This window comes from Magallana gigas, chromosome 9, assembly GCF_963853765.1.
Source record: "Magallana gigas chromosome 9, xbMagGiga1.1, whole genome shotgun sequence".
Taxonomy (NCBI): Eukaryota; Metazoa; Mollusca; class Bivalvia; order Ostreida; family Ostreidae; genus Magallana; species Magallana gigas.
In genome coordinates, this window is record NC_088861.1 from 19,045,285 (window position 1) to 19,065,393 (window position 20,109).

At 35.4% G+C, this 20,109-nt stretch overlaps 2 protein-coding genes across 2 annotated transcripts in view; both read right to left on the reverse strand.

Moving 5' to 3' along the window:
- Positions 1 to 717: 717 nt before the first annotated feature.
- LOC105338220 (sentrin-specific protease 6) overlaps positions 718 to 20,109 on the reverse strand; it is a 32,117-nt gene continuing 12,725 nt past the window's right edge. The window contains exons 8-21 of the mRNA XM_034477342.2: positions 15,607 to 16,003; positions 15,291 to 15,490; positions 14,777 to 15,017; positions 14,426 to 14,605; positions 13,694 to 13,985; positions 7,840 to 7,956; positions 7,011 to 7,139; positions 6,289 to 6,381; positions 5,198 to 5,624; positions 4,706 to 4,960; positions 4,259 to 4,338; positions 3,653 to 3,721; positions 3,229 to 3,379; positions 718 to 2,779 (exon numbers count right to left, since the gene is read on the reverse strand). Of these exons, the coding sequence (XP_034333233.2) occupies positions 2,642 to 2,779; positions 3,229 to 3,379; positions 3,653 to 3,721; positions 4,259 to 4,338; positions 4,706 to 4,960; positions 5,198 to 5,624; positions 6,289 to 6,381; positions 7,011 to 7,139; positions 7,840 to 7,956; positions 13,694 to 13,985; positions 14,426 to 14,605; positions 14,777 to 15,017; positions 15,291 to 15,490; positions 15,607 to 16,003 (2,769 nt within the window). The 3' untranslated portion in view covers positions 718 to 2,641. The remainder of the gene's footprint in view (positions 2,780 to 3,228; positions 3,380 to 3,652; positions 3,722 to 4,258; positions 4,339 to 4,705; positions 4,961 to 5,197; positions 5,625 to 6,288; positions 6,382 to 7,010; positions 7,140 to 7,839; positions 7,957 to 13,693; positions 13,986 to 14,425; positions 14,606 to 14,776; positions 15,018 to 15,290; positions 15,491 to 15,606; positions 16,004 to 20,109) is intronic.
- Positions 7,970 to 13,163, reverse strand: LOC117683203 (uncharacterized). Its single transcript, XM_034452222.2, has 2 exons — positions 11,448 to 13,163; positions 7,970 to 9,082 (listed from the first exon to the last, which is right to left on the reverse strand). Exon 1 carries the CDS (start codon positions 12,982 to 12,984, stop codon positions 11,464 to 11,466), a length of 1,521 nt encoding a protein of 506 aa, XP_034308113.2. The 5' UTR covers positions 12,985 to 13,163; the 3' UTR covers positions 7,970 to 9,082; positions 11,448 to 11,463.

Consider the following 20,109-nt stretch of genomic DNA (forward strand, 5'->3'; position numbering starts at 1 on the left):
TTCGTGCAGTCCGTGATTTTTCTTAGGTCGCTGTAGGTTTCGACCAATCGATAAACTGGGCGTGTATGTTTCAGTCTGGCTGTTTCTATAGAGCTATGAATTAACTATAAATTTCTGTAAGAAAAAGAGGGGAATCATACTCGGTAAATGTAAATATAATATATAGTTGCACGTACGTCTGCATTGAGCTCTTGTAAAAACGTTTCTGAATTCTGAATAATTCTGAAAAATTATCAGATTATTTCCAAAACACCAATTGGATGTGAAAGAAATTCAGAAATTAAAAACCCTCATGCATTTGACATTGCACTTTCACAACGGAAGTAAATTTGGATTCATAAATAGATCTCAGCATTATATCTGAATATGGGCGAGGGAGAAAAGAATTGTTTTATCTCCTTTCAGATATACAGGGTGCATTTACCGAACATAGGGACTGAATATTAAAATAATTCGCTATAGATGTCCGATTTTTCCGTTGTCTGTTTAGATCAAGAACATGCTTAGTTTTCGGTTAGGGGTGTATGGCCCTGGCAAAATATTCAAGTACATACCGTATTTAAGTATCTTGCTTTTTCTGATTTGCTATCTATTTATATTTTTTGTTGGTTTCGAAAATATACTAAAAAAAAGAAGATGCAATCAAGTGTGCTTTTTGTAAACTTCATACTGTACAGTGCATCCTGTGTAGTATGAAATGCATCACAAAAGAAAACAAACAGGCAACATTGTTTTTAATGATGAAATGATCCATGATATTCTATACAAATGTGGAATTTTTAATATACATGTACACAAATACACATGTGAGCAAACAAACAGAGAACAGAATATTGCTGTTTAATTCTCCTCTAATATCTCCTGTATCTAACGTCCACCAATATCAACTAATTCCGACAGTTCATGATTTTCACATTAATCAAACATGATGAATAAAATTAGAATAACTGCTGAAGAAGAAAAAAATTTCAGTTGGAATTTTAGATCAGTATTGACAACCTAATTCTAATGAACAGAGAGAGAGAGAGAGAGAGAGAGAGAGAGAGAGAGAGAGAGAGAGAGAGAGAGAGAGAGAGAGAGAGAGAGAGATTATCTTTTAACACTACGTAGGAAAGATACTGCCCAAACATATAAGAATTTAAATGTACTTAAAATAAAGCATACTGTAGAATGGGAAAAATTTTCAAAATATATACTTAGTATATATACTTTTGGGGTAATTTAATTAAGACAACTTTTGTATACAGTGTAATTCATTACTTATGAAAATTAAATCTGCATTAAAATTATAGTTTGACTTACCAAGGGACTTTTAAGAAAATCAGTGCTCAAAGCAAACATTTCTTTTTATATAACTATTTATCAAAAAAACTTTAAAGTTTGCAAAACTACAATATCCTTTGGGTACATTATGTCTACGCGTTTTGGCAATTAACAATCAAATTATGTGTAGCTAACAATCTGTGGGTACATACTCGCATTATTCATCAAGAAGATATCTTTGCATCAGTGTTCATTAGAAACACTCAACATCCATACTGAACGACATTTTCAAAAGTATACAGATTGCATAATTATCAAATTTCAGGGTAAAAAAGAAAACGATAATTTTTTTTTTCATATCCGATTTTAAATTTCTGAATTGTTAGTTAATATAATGAAAATCTACAGCGAATGGCTGCTCAAATATACATGTATGTACAAATTTTGTTATCAAGCAAAAAAGATCATAACTCTTATGTACTGTAACGGAGTTCTCTTCCACAAATCTATACATTTGCAAAAATTCAGCCACAGCTAGGAATGAATGAACACAAAGTTTCCATTTTTATACTCTTATTTCTGCAGTCAAACATATTCACAAGTATATCTTCTATGGTAATTCAAAATCAGACACACAAATACTTCACACTACCGGTATATTATTTTGGGTACCAATTGGATTAATTTTTGTTACTTTTAAATGAATCAGTAGCCTACACAATAATCCAAATGCTTATGAACTAATGCTGCTGGTTCTACACACCCTTGAACCTCAAGAAATAATGTGTTTAACACATTATTCTTGTTTTAAAATATCTGAACAAAATGAGAACTACTCAATAGAATCATCAACAACTTCAACACGGTTAACATTCATCTGCACTAAGACTAGCACTTATTCTATTGGTAATCCTCCAAAATAATTTATTTCTCTCTTGCATACTATATCTTCAACCTTTTCCATATAAACAAAATAACTACAAAAAAATCAAAACAAAACAGAGAATATACATGTATGAACAGGCGCCTTTCAAAATATTGTATTCTTTGACTGCATCAGAGTTGAATGAAATTTGTTCAAAAATGTGATATAATACAATGTAGCACAAACAAATCCTCAGTTCCTGAAAGTATGGTACATCACATCCAAATCAAAATAGTCTGTCACAAGTCCCAAAATCACCAATTTGAAAATTGATCACTTTTTCCTTTACTTCTAATTCTTGCATTCGATCACAAACAATGGGTTGGGGGGGGGGGGGGGTTGTTACTGTAGCACCATGTGTCAATACAACAAATGAAATTATCCTCACAGGGACTCAATAATAATGCCTTGCATCGATCAATGAACCCTGACCGGGTCTAGGCCCTGTGGGTGTCAGGATTTGCCTTTCTCCTGAGTTTCCTTCAGTCTCATCACGAGCTCCTTGATCTCTTTCCGTTTGGCAGTGACTTTCTCTTCGGTGAACCAGCCCGTCAGGGGCTTCAGGGGAATGCTAAAGTCCTGAATAGGATCCTGGAAAAAAGAGTCATCCACTATTAGCTAGGAAGAGTGATTTATGACAAGCTTATGGAAGAGGTATCTGTGTCCATAACAAAACAAGAATGGGGCACACAATGTGCCTGAAGTATACTGACACAAAGATGAAGCAAGAGCTGAGATCAGTGGATGCAATGTAGTGGTCGATCAATCTTACCATTAATGTATCAAAATAAAATTTTTCTTTTGTAAATGTAAAATGTGTGTGGTATTAAAAATAAGACTCATATGTGGGCTATTTTGCACCATTCAATTCAAGTTTTCATTTCCAACGAAAGTTACTAAAAAAGTTTAATCAATGCCAAGGAATTTCAGAAAATATTTAAATGTTAACACCGGTTGGTCAACTGATGAAACACACAAAGATACAGGTCAATTTGATCCTAAGACTCATTTGCAAAACCCAATCCAAGGAGTGAACGAACCTCAAAAAAGCTCTCCACGTATTGGAGGATGTAGACCCCACAGTCGCTGAAGTTTGTCTGCTGGGGGACCTTAGTGGCGGTGCTCCCCCGGATCTTCTCCTTCAGGTTGAACGGAGTCTTCTTCTTAGTGTCCCATTCAACCTGGAGATACCTATCACACAAAAAACACATCAAAATTTAAACACTGTATATTTTGAAAAGAAATTCTTATTTTTGATGATCAACATAATCAACAAAAATTTCAATCTGAAGTGATTTTTGTTACATCTAGTAAATAGATTATATATCATTTCTATTATATTATTGTACAATATTGATGCAGATGCATTAATGTCAAGATCACCACTGATTAGTTCAAAATGCATAATAAGAACCCAGAGCATTGGTTTCTCACAAGAACCCAGACTATATGAATAATACTCACTCTTTGAGAATAGAGACAATTCGAGATCTGTTCTGTCCAGCTAGGGAATCAAAAACTAGAATGCATGGCCTGAAGAAAAAAAAGTGAACATGAAAAGAAATGTACTTGAGCATCATTACCATTCATTTGGACTCAATGTTTGTAAATTTATCATTCATCCAAAACAACTTGGTATTAATATATAGTTTACCCATATCATTTTCCATGCTGGAATTGTTATGAAATTTATACCTAGAAATGACATACTTTATGGAAAATGGCTGCTTGATCTTTTTTGGAATATGAAATATATTGGTCAAACTTTGCTAGAATATGAAATTGTCTTGTAAAATTTGCTTAACAGATGCATTTCACTGTGAATGCATGTAATGTAGATTCCCATTTTCATGTGAGTACTTAATTCTTGCCATTCTGCAATTTTATACCAATATACAATTGTAAACGCCAAACTTTTATTACAATTTCATATACATGTAGTTCACAGCTGCCAGAAAAATAACAACAAGGGGGGCTTCCCACAATTTTACAAGGTCGCTTATTCCCTGTGTTTGATTAGAAATCTACTGTAGTTTGTGTTTTATGATTGAGCGTTTGGACGGCACTTACTGTCTGCAGCCTTGAGTACATTTCTTGAGGACTTCAGGGTCCTTCATCTGCTCCTCAGTCAGCTCAGTGCCTCGTAGATCCTACAGCAAAATTAATGCATCTCAAAACTCCATATAATCATCTATGTTACATAATAATGACCAACACATATACATCAAAGGGGTACCATCAACAAAATATTAGAGTTTAGATTTGTCTCCTATTGATTAAGTCTTTCATTCATTATTTTCCAAAGCTTCCATAGTATCTCAATTTTTGTCATCCTTAGTTTTGATCATTCCAGAGCTTTCACAGTGTTTCAATTCAATGTAATGACTAAAGATCTACCTTTATTTACTAAATATTTCTATAAAAAAAAAATCATTAGTGCTACTTATTTATTAACTGGTTTGCTTCTGTTATAAGAAGATCAAGACAAGGGGTGCCAAGAAAAACTGTGTACAGTACCTTAATCGGGGCTCTAAAGTGAAGCTTGACAGGCTTGTCCACCACTTCTTTGGTTGGGGTACTTGTTTGTATTTGACTTTCACTTTTAGTTTGACTTTCACTTTTAGTTTGACTTTCACTTTTAGTTTGACTTTCACTTTGACAACTGGAGTCACACACACTCTGGGACTTCTCACTGTCTGTCTGGCTGTCTTCACTCTTTGGTGCTGTACTGGTGTCCATCATTTCCTCAGAATCTTCCTCTATCTCCCTCTTCTACAAAGTTAACATGAATCATTATTTTGTATCATTGTATTTGTACAAAATAATCAACAGCTGTCTTTGTATAATGGTCCTATTATCATATTTGTGTCCTCCTCCTCTTCCTTTTTTATCTGTATCATTTTATTTTCTCAATAACTAAAGAGGTTATTACATGTATCTACATGTACAGTATCTATAATAAACAATGTTTATTTTTTTCTCTATCAACTCATCTATTCCTTTACCAACCTGTTCATTAGAAAGCTCATTTTCCTCCGTCTCCATGGGCTCAGCAGTTTTTTCTCCATTCTCTCCATCTTCTTTATCTTTACCCTTCTCCCCATCTTGCACCGCATTTACTGGGCCATTGCTACTTTCACTACCAGTTTTATCATCATCCCCACTTTTAGTCAACTTTGGTATCTTGTACCATCTCAGAGATTTGTCTGGTGCTGGTTCTTTTGCTGGTTCCCCATCCTTGCCTGGTCCCCCCTTATTGTCTGGTTCCTCTTCCTGTTTAGCCCCCTTTTCCTCTGCTGTTTTGGCTTTGGGAGTGGACAAGGTCTGTACTTCCACCGTGAGCTGAGTGACCAGGTTGGATGCCTTGGGTATGTAGGGAATCCGTTTGATGGATTGGAGGCCCGGGAAACATATCACAGCCAGGAACCAGTGTGAACTAAAGCAACGTAGTATAGATAATGAGAAACTAAAGCAATGGAGCAACTAGGTTCAAAAGCAACAAATAAACATCATTAGGAACAGAAGCAAGAAAGTATTGATCACTAGGAATTGAAATAACTAGAGTTGTTCAAGATTGACTATACAAATGTTGTACAAGGAGCCCTTTTTGTGCATTGTGACCTTGACCTGATTTTGAATTTGTCATACTATTGTTTAAGGTCACTCAAATGGATCTTTTACACCCTACATCCCCACTCCATACACTTTGTTGTAAGGTGGAGTTGGATAAATAAAGTACAACAAATAATAGATAATTGTGGTTCTTTTATACCCTCCATCCCCACTCCATACACTTTGTTGTAAGGTGGAGTTGGGTAAAAAAAGTACAACAAATAATAGATAATTGTGGTTCTTTTACACCCTACATCCCCACTCCATACACTTTGTTGTAAGGTGGAGTTGGATAAATAAAGTACAACAAATAATAGATAATTGTGAACAGGTAGAAATAAGTATTGATATTGTGAAAGATTTTCATATATTTTAAAAATCCTCGTAAATTGTTAACCTTTCATTGCTTGCTGTAAGAGAACTGAATGTTATCCTCTCACAGAAAATAAATATGAAGATATTTTTTGTAATTTCCTCCCTTGACTTACTGCTCATTGATTGGGACAATGATGAAGTCTTTCTCGAAGAGATCCACTTTCTTTGTCCAGTTTTTGACTCGTGCATGCTTTTTTTCTGCAGGTCTGAAAGAAAAAACAACACAGAAATTGTCAAACAGGCAATCTACTTTCAATTATCATGAGTTTGATAACACATGCCAATAACAGCTACTAGATATGTGTTTGGTTTTCTTAACACACATTTTAGAGGTGCATTTGTATATTCTCGCTTAGTCACATGATATGTTTTATTAAAATTACAATAATGTAATGAATTCAGAATTTCAACAGTTACTGCAGTCTTTAACAGAAATTACAATACAATCTTTGTCAATCAATAGCAATTCAAGAATATTGCAAACCTTCAGTGGTGTTTGAAACAATAAAATCATTGAGATGTTGAAATAGGTTAAAAGTCCATATACCTGTTTCAATGAGTATTTTAATAAAGTGTCAAAAATCATCAGCTATCCTAAATAACTTCCCTTGTTTAATGAAATGTATATTAATTTGGCTATACATGTATCAACAATCTTTGGCTCATACGTTTTTTTAACACTCCGATAAATTTGGAGTTACAAGGTCTCACCAATTTGAAAAAAACAAAACATCACAGCTATACACACATGCAGTGTGTATTACTACATGAATACGCTTGTCAATGAACACAACGTTTCATACACCCAAAAAATTGAAATCCCCTCAAGTCTTACGTTTTGTCGGCCATATCTGCCTCCACTCCCCTCTGACCGTGTCGCTGGGTGAGGCGCTTGAAGAAGAAGGAGCTGAATACATGCGTTCTTTCCCGATCTCTGTCACTCAGCACATCCAGGAATAGATACCTAGAAATGAGCACATCCTTGTAATACTGAAAACCAACGTTTATTCGCATGTGGAAATTTTCACAAGGTTTGCAAGAGCTTCTTCATCATGAATCAGTTCTATCCCTTTAGGTGCAATAACAACACCATTGTACATAAGGTTTACAGTAACATGGATAGTCATCCAATTTACCTTTACAGTTTCATTGATATTAGTTGGCATTGATTAAATTTCTGGTATGGGACATCTGTCAATATTAATGTTGATTAAAGTACTATGTAATTGAAAAACTTTCACTGGTTTAGAATTTTCAAATTTTACAATATTTCACCAAAAAATAGCTTTTAAAAATATCTGAAAAGGTAAAAATTGTAAAACCCCAACAGGGATTCGAACTCATGACTTACAGGTTTTGAGTAAACCCCCTAACCCACTGCGCTACGGAGTTAGGTGACCATTTTGGGAAAGAAAATACTTATATAATTACACTTTATTTTATTGTTTATTTCGATAAACAATACATCACAACATGGAAGTGTCCCATACCACCTTAAAATTATCACACAGCCATTCCTAAATTTACATAAACTTTTCAGTTAATATGTTCATTAGCAAGTGTCTTCAAGTTATAGTCACAAACAAAACTAAACAGTCAAAATATACAATAGTAAGCTTCTTAACTATTGATCTGAAAACTAAACTATGACATCAAAGTCTTACTTCAGATAAAAGTCAATGATGACATCATTGAGGAATTCCCCTTCCTCTAGACAGGACAGATCTTCATTGGTGACTTGGATGCCCCCAGGGGCAGGGGGTGGAGGGAATGTTATTAATCTGAAATTGGAAAATTTGTATTCAAGTTTCAATTTTATGAGTGAGTTATACTTACCAGTCATTAGATACATAAGGATATCTTTCCCGTATAAACGTTCGTAACTCGCGGGCAAGCGTTTTAAAGAATAAGATTCAAGCGCTTTAAAGACTGAGATCACCTCTCAGACGCTTGCCCAAATCAGTTCATATAGGCGGGCAACAAAACGTTCCCAACCTACATGATAAAACACCTTCACCCCTTAAAAAATTTTCTTTTGGGTGGGAGGTGGGAAAGTTGACTGGTAAGTATAACTCACTCATAAAATTGAAACTTGAATACAAATTTTCCAATTTTATTTCGTTCGTTATACTTACCAGTCATTAGATACATAAGGATAAATTAGATTCTAAAGCAATCTAACTAAATGGAGGAAAAGAAAATTTTTTCTTACCTCAAACTTTAAAGAAATTCCGGTATTTCTCCCAATACCATCTAGTAGTCTTCATATATACACTATATACACAATCACGAAGAAATATTTCTTCATGCAACTCGCCGGAGATGATCTCCTTTAAACACATTGTTTCTATTTACACAGAACAAAATACAATACATGTACTACGTTTGTTTCACTTATTTACAGCACATCGAAGAACTGGAACACAGTCATCTACATCCCTCAAATAAAATTTACAAAAAGTAGATTCTTTACTCCAATCTGCTGCTTCTATAATTGATTTAACTGAAGCACCATTAAATAAAGCCCATGAAGGTCCTAAGGCTCTTGTACTATGTCCTTTAACATTTGATTTTTTCTGATTTTCATAAGCCATATGAATAGTCTGAACAATCCATTTTGATATAGTCTGTGAAGATACTGGTTGATGTGGTTCAAGTAAACTCAAAAATAACTTGTTGCTGTCTTTAAGTTTTTCTCTAAAAACGTCAGTTTTTTTCAAATAGAAATAAAGGCATCTCTTTGGATCCAATAATTTATTTTCTGGAAACGCAGGAACAAATATCTTTGTTCCATAATGATTAGGTCGATCTTGTTTTGCCAAACCTTGTCTAATGAAAGTTACTCCCTTTTTCTGAATATTGACCCATCCTTCTCCAAGTTTGAGAGCTTGTAGATCACTGCATCTCCTGAAAGTAGTAATTGCTATTAAAAAAATTGTTTTGAAAGTCAAATGTTTCAAAGATGCCTTAGCAATGGGTTCAAAAGGTGTACTTTGTAACATTTGTAGAACTTTAGGCAAGTCCCACTCAGGAACTAACTTAACTTTAGGTGGTCTAGAGTTAAACACCCCTTTCAAGAGTCTAATGATATATGGATGTTGACCTACTGAAATTTTCCCCACTGGTGGTAAAACTGATGACAACATTGATCTATACCCTGCAATGGTTCTATACTGAAGACCTTTAGCATAAAGATCGGTCAAAAAACTAGCTACTTGTACTAGAGATGCTGAATAGGGATCAATTTTCCTTGCACTACACCAGCTATTAAATTGTTTGAATTTGCAAGTATAATCTTTTTGGGTGCCTGATCTCCAACTTGCTGCAAGTAAGGTTCTAGTGTCTTTAGAAAAACCCTTTTCTTTGAAGCCTCTGTCGATAGAAGCCATGCAGTTAACTGTAGTACTTCTACATTTGGATGGAAAATTTTTATGTTTGGTTGTTGAAGTAACTGTGGGCAATTTGGAAGTTTCAATGGCACAGCTATTAAAAGTTGAAGTAGTTCTGTGTACCAAGGCCTTCTTGGCCAGAATGGAGCTATCAGAATTACCTGACAATTGTATTGTCTGATATGTTGAAGAACTTTGGGGATCAAACACATTGGGGGATATGCATAGAGAAACATCCCTTCCCAAGGAATTGTCAGAGCATCTAGTGCATAGGCTTGATTGTGAGGATACCATGTACAAAATATTTGAGTTTGACGATTGTGAACTGATGCAAACATGTCTATCAATGGATGTCCCCACATTTGAAAAATTGTCTGAACTATTTCTTTGTTCAACATCCATTCTGTTTGTCTGATCTTGACCCTGCTCAAATGATCTGCTAAAACATTCAACTTCCCAGCTATATGTGCAGCCTTCAATTTGATATTTTGACTTATTGCCCAATTCCAAAGATCCCAAGTTTGGTAACAAAGACGAGGAGATTTTGTTCCCCCTTGTTTGTTTATGTACTGAACTACTGTTGTGTTGTCGCATCTGATCAACACTGTTTTGTTTTGAATTTGTCTTTGAAAGTGTTTCAAAGTCAAAAATACTGCTTCCATCTCTAGACAGTTGATATGCCATTTCTGGTGACAACTGTCCCATGATCCTTGAACTATCTGATTGTTGAGATGACCCCCATACCCTGTTAGAGATGCATCTGTAGTTATGGTCATTCCTATTTCTTCCAGTTGCAGAGATTTGCCCCTGGAAATGTTTGCTGTATTTAACCACCACTGTAGGTGTAATTTGAGATGTTGTGTAATAGGAATTACCTTCTCCAAATCTAATGAACTTGGTTTCCAAAAACTTAGAAGGTGTAATTGTACTGGTCTCATATAAAGACGAGCATTGGGAATTAGATCTATGCAAGAGGCAACTATTCCTAACCATTGCAGAAGATCTCTGGCTGTTTTCTGACCCTTCATTAACATTTTGGTTGTGTGTACCAAATTTATCAATCTGTCTTGAGATGGAAGAACTATTTTTTGTTTGAACAGAAACAAAGCTCCCAGATAAACAATTGATTGACAGGGGTCTAGACAAGATTTCTTTTTGTTGATTATGAAACCTAGTGAAACCAGAAGATTCAAGCATATCTCTCGATCTTGAATTAAATTTTCTTTGCATTGGTTTACTACCAACCAATCGTCCAAATACACTACTAGGCGAATATTGCGTGTTCTCAGATAAGCAGCTACTACTGATACTATTTTGGTGAACACTCTTGGTGCTGATGTTGGACCAAAACATAGCGTTTTCCATTGGTAACACTGATTTTGTACACAAAACCTTAAAAATTTTCGGTGTTTTAGAAAAATTGGTATGTGTAAATAAGCATCTGTTAGATCGATTGATATTGCCCAATCCATTGGTTTCACTACATTCAAAACTTTGTTCAATGTGTCCATTTTGAAATGTTGTTTCTTGAGATACCGGTTGAGAGGTCTCAAATTTATTATGGGTCTCATTTTTCCGCATTTCTTTGGTACAAGGAAAAATGTACTGTAAAAACCTGACAGCTTCTCTTGTTGTGGTACAATTTCTATTGCATTTTTGCTTAATAATTCTTCTACCTCTTTTAACAAAACATCTATTTGTGCAGTTGCAATTGAAGTTTTTTTCACCCCCATAAACATAGGTTTTTGGAGAAATTCTAGTTTGTACCCTTCTTTGATTACTGACAAGACCCATTCGTCCTGAGTAATTTGATTCCAAAATTCCCTGAAAAATTTTAGACGACCTCCAACGGGTATCTCGGGAAACATTGCTAGCATGTTTACCTGTTCTAGATTCCAGTCATTTACTTGTCTTCTTTGGGATTCGAAAGGAATTCATTCTGTCAACAGATGTGGCCGCTGAAGTGGCTCTAGAATTGTCATCCCTTTGTTTGTAATCATAAGATCGTCGATTGAAATTTGATCTTTGAAATGTTTGTCCTCTATTATGGACAACAGATGTTTTTGGTCTCTTGAAAGTTCCTGAATTTTCACTTGTAGTTTCTGAAAATTTTCTCTTTTGATTTCTTTCATTCCATTCTGGAATTAAATCTTTGATAGAGTCTTTCTGTTCTTTTCGTTCTTTGAGTTTTTCCTCTAACTTTTTACCAAAAACACCATCATTTGTCAGCGGCAGACTTATAATTTTACTGTGGATGTCTTTTAAAGTGACTAAACCAGTGTCTTGAGCTGCTGCTTTCCTTCTTATCAAATGATGAAGAGCTCCAGTTCTGCCCATCTGATCTATAGCTTTTGTGGACATGCAGAAAATATCTTTGATTGACTGTACTGTATCAACGTCTTGACTAGAAATAGAGTTTAACAAAGTTCCAAGAGCTTGTTGCATATATGCTATGGCAATGATACCCATACGGGCAGCTATCTGTCCTTGATAAGCTAAAGTTTCAATGCTCTTTAAAGGTTGTGTAACTAAGTTTCTATTTTTACCCCAACCTTTATTAGCCTTGCTTCCATGCTTTTTCCGAAGCATTGGTTCTAAAATATCATCCAAGCTTGGTACTTGAAGAAAATCTGAAGAATCTTTGTGTACAGGAAAACACTGTCTGTATTCATCTCTGTAAGCTGTTAACTTCTCTGGATCAGATGATCTCCATGACTTCATCAAGATTTCTTCTTGTGCCTTGTCTAAACAAAGACCTACTTTTTCTTCCGCTGTAGAAGAAACATTTCCAAAAATGTCATTCAGAGAAGTTTTTGTTTGATTAGAATCTGTGTTCTTATTCAGCAAATTCTGAAAACGATTATTATTAGAGTCTATTCTCATCTGATTTTGATCAGACTCTAATAGAAAATTTCTTTCAAAATCGTCAGATAGAGACACTTCGTCATCTCCCAATAATTCTCGTACTTCTCTAGTACTTGGGGCGAGAGATATCTGATCGTCCAAAGTAGGCACACTAACTGTCCTTTCAATACGGACGTCGCTCTCTAATGGAATAATAGGACGCATTCCCTCGGAATCGTCGTTATTCGTTTGCCTGAGTACAGGTCTCCGCGTGGCTACACCACCGGTATCCCGACACATAGGCACTGAATCGTCGTGAGCCTCATTAGACTCATCGGCATTTGTAAACACGTTGTTAGATAAAGTCTGTATACTTTCTCTAATGAAATTCATCATTGTGTCTAATTTGTCATTAAATTTATTTTCTAAAGCCTCAAACCTTTTGTCTGTTGCTTCTTTTTTGGCCGAACTTTTCTTTGAAGCTCGTGCACCTCTCGTACGAGACGCCATTATGGGTTCGCTATTTTGGCATTCAGAACCCGAGTTTAATTCTTCGGCTATCTCTGACTCTTCCATGTATGCCTAACTCAGTTATATCTTACATAGAAGAGAGAGAAAAAAAAAATAAATCTCCGATAGAGAGAGAGATACTAAAAACGAACGTTCTTGTTGCACGCCGAAAGATGAACTGATTTGGGCAAGCGTCTGAGAGGTGATCTCAGTCTTTAAAGCGCTTGAATCTTATTCTTTAAAACGCTTGCCCGCGAGTTACGAACGTTTATACGGGAAAGATATCCTTATGTATCTAATGACTGGTAAGTATAACGAACGAAATAAAATTGACAACACTTGTTTAATGGCTTCCAATGAATTACAAGGAACAAAGGATGTTTTGACTTTGAGAAGATAAACATTGCTGCTTAACACATTTTCTGTCCCTTCTAGGACACTTGCTGCAAACAAGCTCTTTTCAGAAAGCAGCAACAAAAAGGATTAATAAATTTTTTGTTCACATACACTTGAAAACAAATTATATTTTTAGCACAATAAGTTTGGAAGTCTTTTTCTAGACTTCACAAGACTGTTTTGGACACTTCTTGGAGTGTATTAGTAAGAGAGATGTTCGAGAGCAAATATGAGCAAAATATTTGTACAGACTTGTATACAAAATTGCATGATTTAAAGAAAAATCTACTTTCTCTTTACACATTAGGAATATTATATCCATGTCATTTTAGGTCAGCAACATACATTTATTCCATGCAAGACTTCACTAGATACTCACTTGACCACTGGACCCGTGAACAGTATCTTGGGCGGGGAGGGGGACCTCTCTTGGGGCTGGGGCTGGAGTTGGGTGGTGGGAGCTGGGTCTGCCTGACCCTCCCCTTCATTCTCCTCCCCCTCCCCCAGGATCTCCTTCCGGTAAATCAGGGCCTCCTCCCCGGTCATCTTCACGATGAAGGGGAAGGCCTGACCCTTGGGATGGGGGTACTTGCTGAGGACACTATTCAGTTTGGGGTAGGTGAGGGATCCCAGCTCCACCATTGTTATAGTAATGAACTGGTACCTTAGTGCTGAAATATATGGCAAACTAATGTCAGGTACCTTAACAAAACTACTATGTAAACTATCTTAACTATATATATATACAGTAAAACTTGTTTAGTACGAACACGGATATTGCGAATTTACGGATATAGCGAAGTCATCTTGGATCCCCAGCTATGTAAATTTAATGAATTTCTTATATGGTTATAACAAATTACCGGTATAGCGAAGTAATTTCTTAGGTCTCAGTGACTTCGTTATAACCGAGTTTTGCTGTACTCTGAATTAGAAATTTTCATCAAAACTGTTCATTGATAAATTCTATCAAAAGGGAATTTTGTATTCCAATCTTTTAAAGAGAGAATCAAACATAAAATAACCTCTGTAAGGAATGAACTTTTTTTTTAAAACCCCAGATTCTCACAATTTTTCCTTACCTTTTATTCATCAAAACAAATTATCCTACCTGTATCATTGGGATCAAACCAGCTGTTTTCATTCTTTTCTTCAATCTTCAGCAATTGCCTGACTCTCTCAGCAAACTCGGGGGTAGTCTTAAGGAAAATCACAGGTTTGTTCTCCAGACAAAACATACATTGCTGTAGTTCATCTGGTTTAATAATGAATCTTTCAGACGAGTTCTCACCTATGTAAGACAAAATTTTTATTTAGTTCATCAAAATTTCTTTCAACATTTCTTTTTGGTTTTTCACAAACCTTTGCAAATCACTGAAACACATATTCTTAAGCTCAAGGTGTTGCTTTTTTTTGTGAAACAGTCTTAAATTGAAAGAATTCGTCAAGTATTTGAACTTACATTCTACATAAAATGAAATAGAATCCTCGGACAGAAACACAGGTTCCACAGGACTGGCTGGCACAGAGCCAATACGTATGGCTTTGGCGATGAAGTTCACTGATGAAACGTCGACTGGTTCAGGGGAAGCTACAGATTGTGATGAATTATTAGCAGCGCTATTCGTAGTTGACCCTCTGGAAGGAGGTCTAGTTGGGGATTTCCGTCTTGCGCTTTTCCGTATAAGCACAGTTTTTCCTTTCTGTGAAAGATTCATCGATACAACATGTAAAATGTTAAATGATCTGATTAAAATAAATTATCCATGCTCTCGAAATTCGCAATGTTTGAGATACGTGGAGTAAACAAATATACAACACGGGTTAATACAAACATGTGTATATCATACCTCTTAGGAAATTTCACAAGAAGTTACAGACATGAAAACTCTAAGGATACTATTCAAGAATCATCTGTATGACTATAGCCTGGAAGGTTACACAACATTGAACTTTTTAGCCTGATAGAGCCGTACCTCATCCTCCATCTTGACCACCCTGCTGCCGACCTGAGCGGTTGGAGAGGCGGGCCGCTTGTTCTGAGGAATGCTGTCCAGTAGCTGTCCGATGTCATCCTTCTCCGCAACAGGCGTGGAGACACTTCCTGTTGCAGTGGATCCTGGGACGGAGGATTTCTCCTGCTCTTCTTCCTCGTCCGATGATATGGATATTGTTACTTTAAAATAACACAATTAAATCTCAAAAGAAACCTATAAACATTCACTCCAAAAATAACAATTTCATTACAAGAAAACATACACTACGTCCTAATGATAATACTTTCTAATGTACCTGGTTCTGAGGTATAGGTTTTCCTGGGCTGTTTTCCGCCGCGTATCACCGACGGGGACCTGTATGATTTTCCGTCCAGATTGACGCGTCTTCCCTGATTGACATAGTTCAACACTATCGTATTCCCGTCCTTACCAGTCACCTGAGTGCTGTATAGAACAGGAGTGGAGGTGGTCATTGTGGGTTTCCCGTAAAAAGTTTGTTTTGAGATCGTGGACGTGGCTACAGTGCCTTCGTCTTGCTTCATCTTCTTTTTCTGTACTTCGATCTTGGTGTCCGCCTGGAATGTGCGGTGACATCGCTCACATGACCGAACCGTGAAACTCGTGTATCCGCAGAACTTGCAGTGGACCAATCGCACCTCGTCGTCTTTGATTGGCGGCAAATTAGAAACATCCTGTACAGAGATTGATAACTGAAAAATCACTGGGTACACAAACTTAATGATAACTAGTGGGTATTGTTTTTTTATACAAAAAACACATGTCTCCCCTTCTCCCCAAGGATTGTAATATGGGGCAAATTTAATAAGTGAAAAAGAATGAAGTCAGCTATATGTTAGATATCATCCATATATGATACAGTTTAGAAAATGAATTAACTTGAGACACAAGATTGGTCAAGGTAAAAAATTATGGAGGCGTGCACTCCTTCTCAATACCAATTACCTATGTTCCAAGTTTGAAGCCTTAATGTCAAAAGGTATCCAAGTTACCACCCAGACAAAATTTAATTATTTTTTCTTAATTTGACCTTGAGTAAAACAAGGTCAAGGTCAAATATTAATCAATAGTACACCTCAGTGTATCATAATTGTTCTTTGTGTAAAGTTTGAAGTCCTTCTGTCAAAGAATATTTAGGAGGTGAACAATGAAGTTTTTTCTAATTTGACCTTGAAATAAATTTTTAGGTCAAGGTCAAAAATTTTGGTAAGGTTGAACTGGACTATATACCATCTATGTATGCTACAAGTTAAAAGATTGTATGATTAAGGAGTCTTGTGTTATGGTCCGGACTATATTTTTTATAAAACGCTTGACCTTGAAGAAGATAATAGGTCAAGGTCAAATATTTTGATGGCGTGCACTTCTTCTTAATGCCATCTACCTACGTTCCAAGTTTGTAGTCTTAATGTCAAAAGGTATCTAAGTTACCACCCAGACAAAATTTAATTATTTTTTCTCAAGTTGACCTTAAGTAAAACAAGGTCAAGGTCAAATATTTATCAATAGTACACCTCAGTGTAATATAATTGTTCTTTGTGTAAAGTTTGAAGTCCTTCTGTCAACGAATATTTAGGAGGTGAACAATGAAGTTTTTTCTAATTTGACCTTGAAATAAATTTTTAGGTCAAGGTCAAAAATTTTGGTAAGGTTGAACTGAACTATATACCATCTATGTATGCTACAAGTTAAAAGATTGTATGATTAAGGAGTCTTGTGTTATGGTCCGGACTATATTTTTTATAAAACGCTTGACCTTGAAGATAATAGGTCAAGGTCAAATATTTTGATGGCGTGCACTTCTTCTCAATACCATCTACCTATGTTCCAAGTTTGAAGTCTTAATGTCAAAAGGTATCTAAGTTACCACCCAGACAAAACTTAATTATTTTTTCTCAAGTTGACCTTGAGTAAAACAAGGTCAAGGTCAAATATTTATCAATAGTACACCTCAGTGTATTATAATTGTTCTTTGTGTAAAGTTTGAAGTCCTTCTGTCAAAGAATATTTAGGAGGTGAACAATAAAGTTTTTTCTGATTTGACCTTGAAATAAAATTTGAAGGTCAAGGTCAAAATTTTTGGTAAGGTTCAACTGGACTATATACCATCTATCTATGATACAAGTTAAAAGATTGTATGTTTAAGGAATCTTGTGTTATAGTCCAAACTCTATTTTTTATAAAACGCTTGACCTTGAAAAAGAAAATTGGTCAAGGTCAAAAATTTTGGTGGCGTGCACTCCTTCTCAATACCATCTATTTATGTTTTAAGTTTGAAGTCTTAATGTTAAAGGGTATTTAAGTTACGGCTTGGACAAATTTGGATGAAGAAGAATAAGAAGAACTAGAGCAAAGCTCGTTGCAAAGCAACGAGTGGGTCTTCCGTTAATGTCGGAAGTAAAGCTGGAAGTTCCTGTAAGAAGCAGAGCTCTTAAACCAATAACAAGAGTAACTAAAATAAAAAGATGAAAAAAATCTCCTGGTACGACTTAACAAACCCGAATGATTTTAAGTACGATTTAACAAAAACCATTTTGATTTCATGAACGACTTAACAAAAAAATCCAAATGTGTTTAAGTACGACCTAACACTTATTTTTGGTACGAGTTAATTTTACTATAAACATTACGCTATTTTTTTAAACCAAGGACGCGGAAACAAAATTTCCGGAAAAATCAATTTCTAAACCTCGATATCTCTCTAATGCATCGTCTGATTTTAAAACGGATTTCAGTTTTAAATTAAGCTAAATAAAAGCTGCTTTGTTCCTTTATAATAAATTTTAAATTATTGGTCAGAAAAGAGTTATCATAAAAAGTAGCCCTTGTACCCCCTAATTTGGGGGGCCAGCCCCTTTTTCTTGATATCAAATAAAAGGTCTCGCTAATATAAACATATTTTGTTCTACAAGTGTTTATGAATTGTAAACCGTTCTCGAGGAATATGTACAAATGTGTTTCAGGGGCCGACCCTTTAACCCCTTACCGGGGCCACTAACAACAACATTTTTGGTTTAATATTGTTCAAAACATTATTTTGAACAACTTTTGTTCTACATTGCCTTTTAAAATATTTCTCCTTTTTCAGATATTAATCATCATAGTTTTGAGTTCTGGCCCCTTGAAACCCCTAATTACGTAATATATGACTAAGGTATGGTACTGTATAGTTGAACAACTGTACAATGAACATTTTTGCTTCTAAAATTAATAACAAAATATTGTTCAGTAAAGAGTTATTGTAAAAAGACATTGGAGCCCTTTTGGCCCCTAATTTGAGAGGCCAGCCCCTTTTTCTTGATCTCAAATTTAAGGTCTTGCAAATATAAACATATTTTGTTCAACAAGTGTTCACGAAATGTTAACTGTTCTTGAGATATCTGTACGAATGTGTTTTAGGGGCCGACCCTTTAACTCCTAAATGGGGTCATAAACAAAAACATTTAAGGTAGCATATTGACAAGAACACCATTTTAAGCAACTTTTGTTCTACATTGCTTTTAAAAATATTTCTCCTTTTTCAGATATTAATGATCAAAGTTTTGAACTTCTGGCCCCTTGAAACCCCTAATTACGTAACATATGACTTTAGTATGATACTGTATAGATAAACAGCTGTACAATGAACATTTTTGTTTATATAATTAATAACAAATTATTGTTCAGTAAAGAGTTATTGTAAGAAGATTTTAGAGCCCCCTTGGCCCCTAATTTGAGGGGTCAGCCCCTTTTTCTTGATATCGAAGGAAAGCTCGTGAAAATTGAAACAACTTTTGCATTACATAATTTAACAAATTATGTGCACATCGAAAGGTATTACAGAAAATGTGCAAAAATTTCGTGGAAAAATTTGGTGCTTATTTTCAGGTTCAGGCGAGCTTCGAGGCCTTGAATAATTTTCCTAATTGGAAGCATGGGGGTACATCTACAGACATTCATCTACAACCCCTGAAAATTTTAAGCTTCTATCTTGATTAGTTTCGGAGGAGATGCGTGGACAAAATGACCCTTAAAAATTTACAAAATCGTCTATATCTGAAACCGGAAGTGACGTCATCATGCAAAAATTTAATAATATGTAGCGACGATGACGTTCTATCACTCCTAAAAATTTCGTACAAATCGGTTGGGTAGTTTTTGAGAAATAACGCTCCAAAAAAGTCAGAAAAAGAAAAAAAAGAATAATAAGAACTAGACACGATCTCGTTGCGAGCAACGAGGAGGTCTTCCGTTCGATTTTAGAATGAAATATGACATCATCGACTTTGATTTTCGACAATAAAACATGTTGTGGAAAAAGGAGTGAAATACTAATGCTTTATTGTATCGCTTTTTAAAAGTTCTCTTGCTTGTTTAAATACTTGCATTTATTTCAATTAAGATAGAAAAGATCAAACTTGTTTACCTCTGGTCCCTTAAAACCCTAATTGGGTAACACAGGAGAAAATCATGATATTGTTAGGATATATAAACGTGTTATACCTAATCTAGCTTTAATAACCTTTCACAAAATGGCTCTCATTTAAGGGCTAGAGATAAAAGATTTTAGAGCTCTTTGATCCCCTAATTTAAGGGGCAAGTCCCTTTTTCTTGGATGAAAGGACATTTAGGGGCCGATCCCTTATCTCTTTATAGGGGCCGTTTATCGAAATTTTGAAGATTGCATCTTGTTGAGAACATCATTTTGAACAACTTTTCTTCTGTACTGCATTACAAAATATTTTTCCTTTCTGAGATATGGGTGATCAAAATTTTGGACTTTCGGCCCCTAAAAACCCCT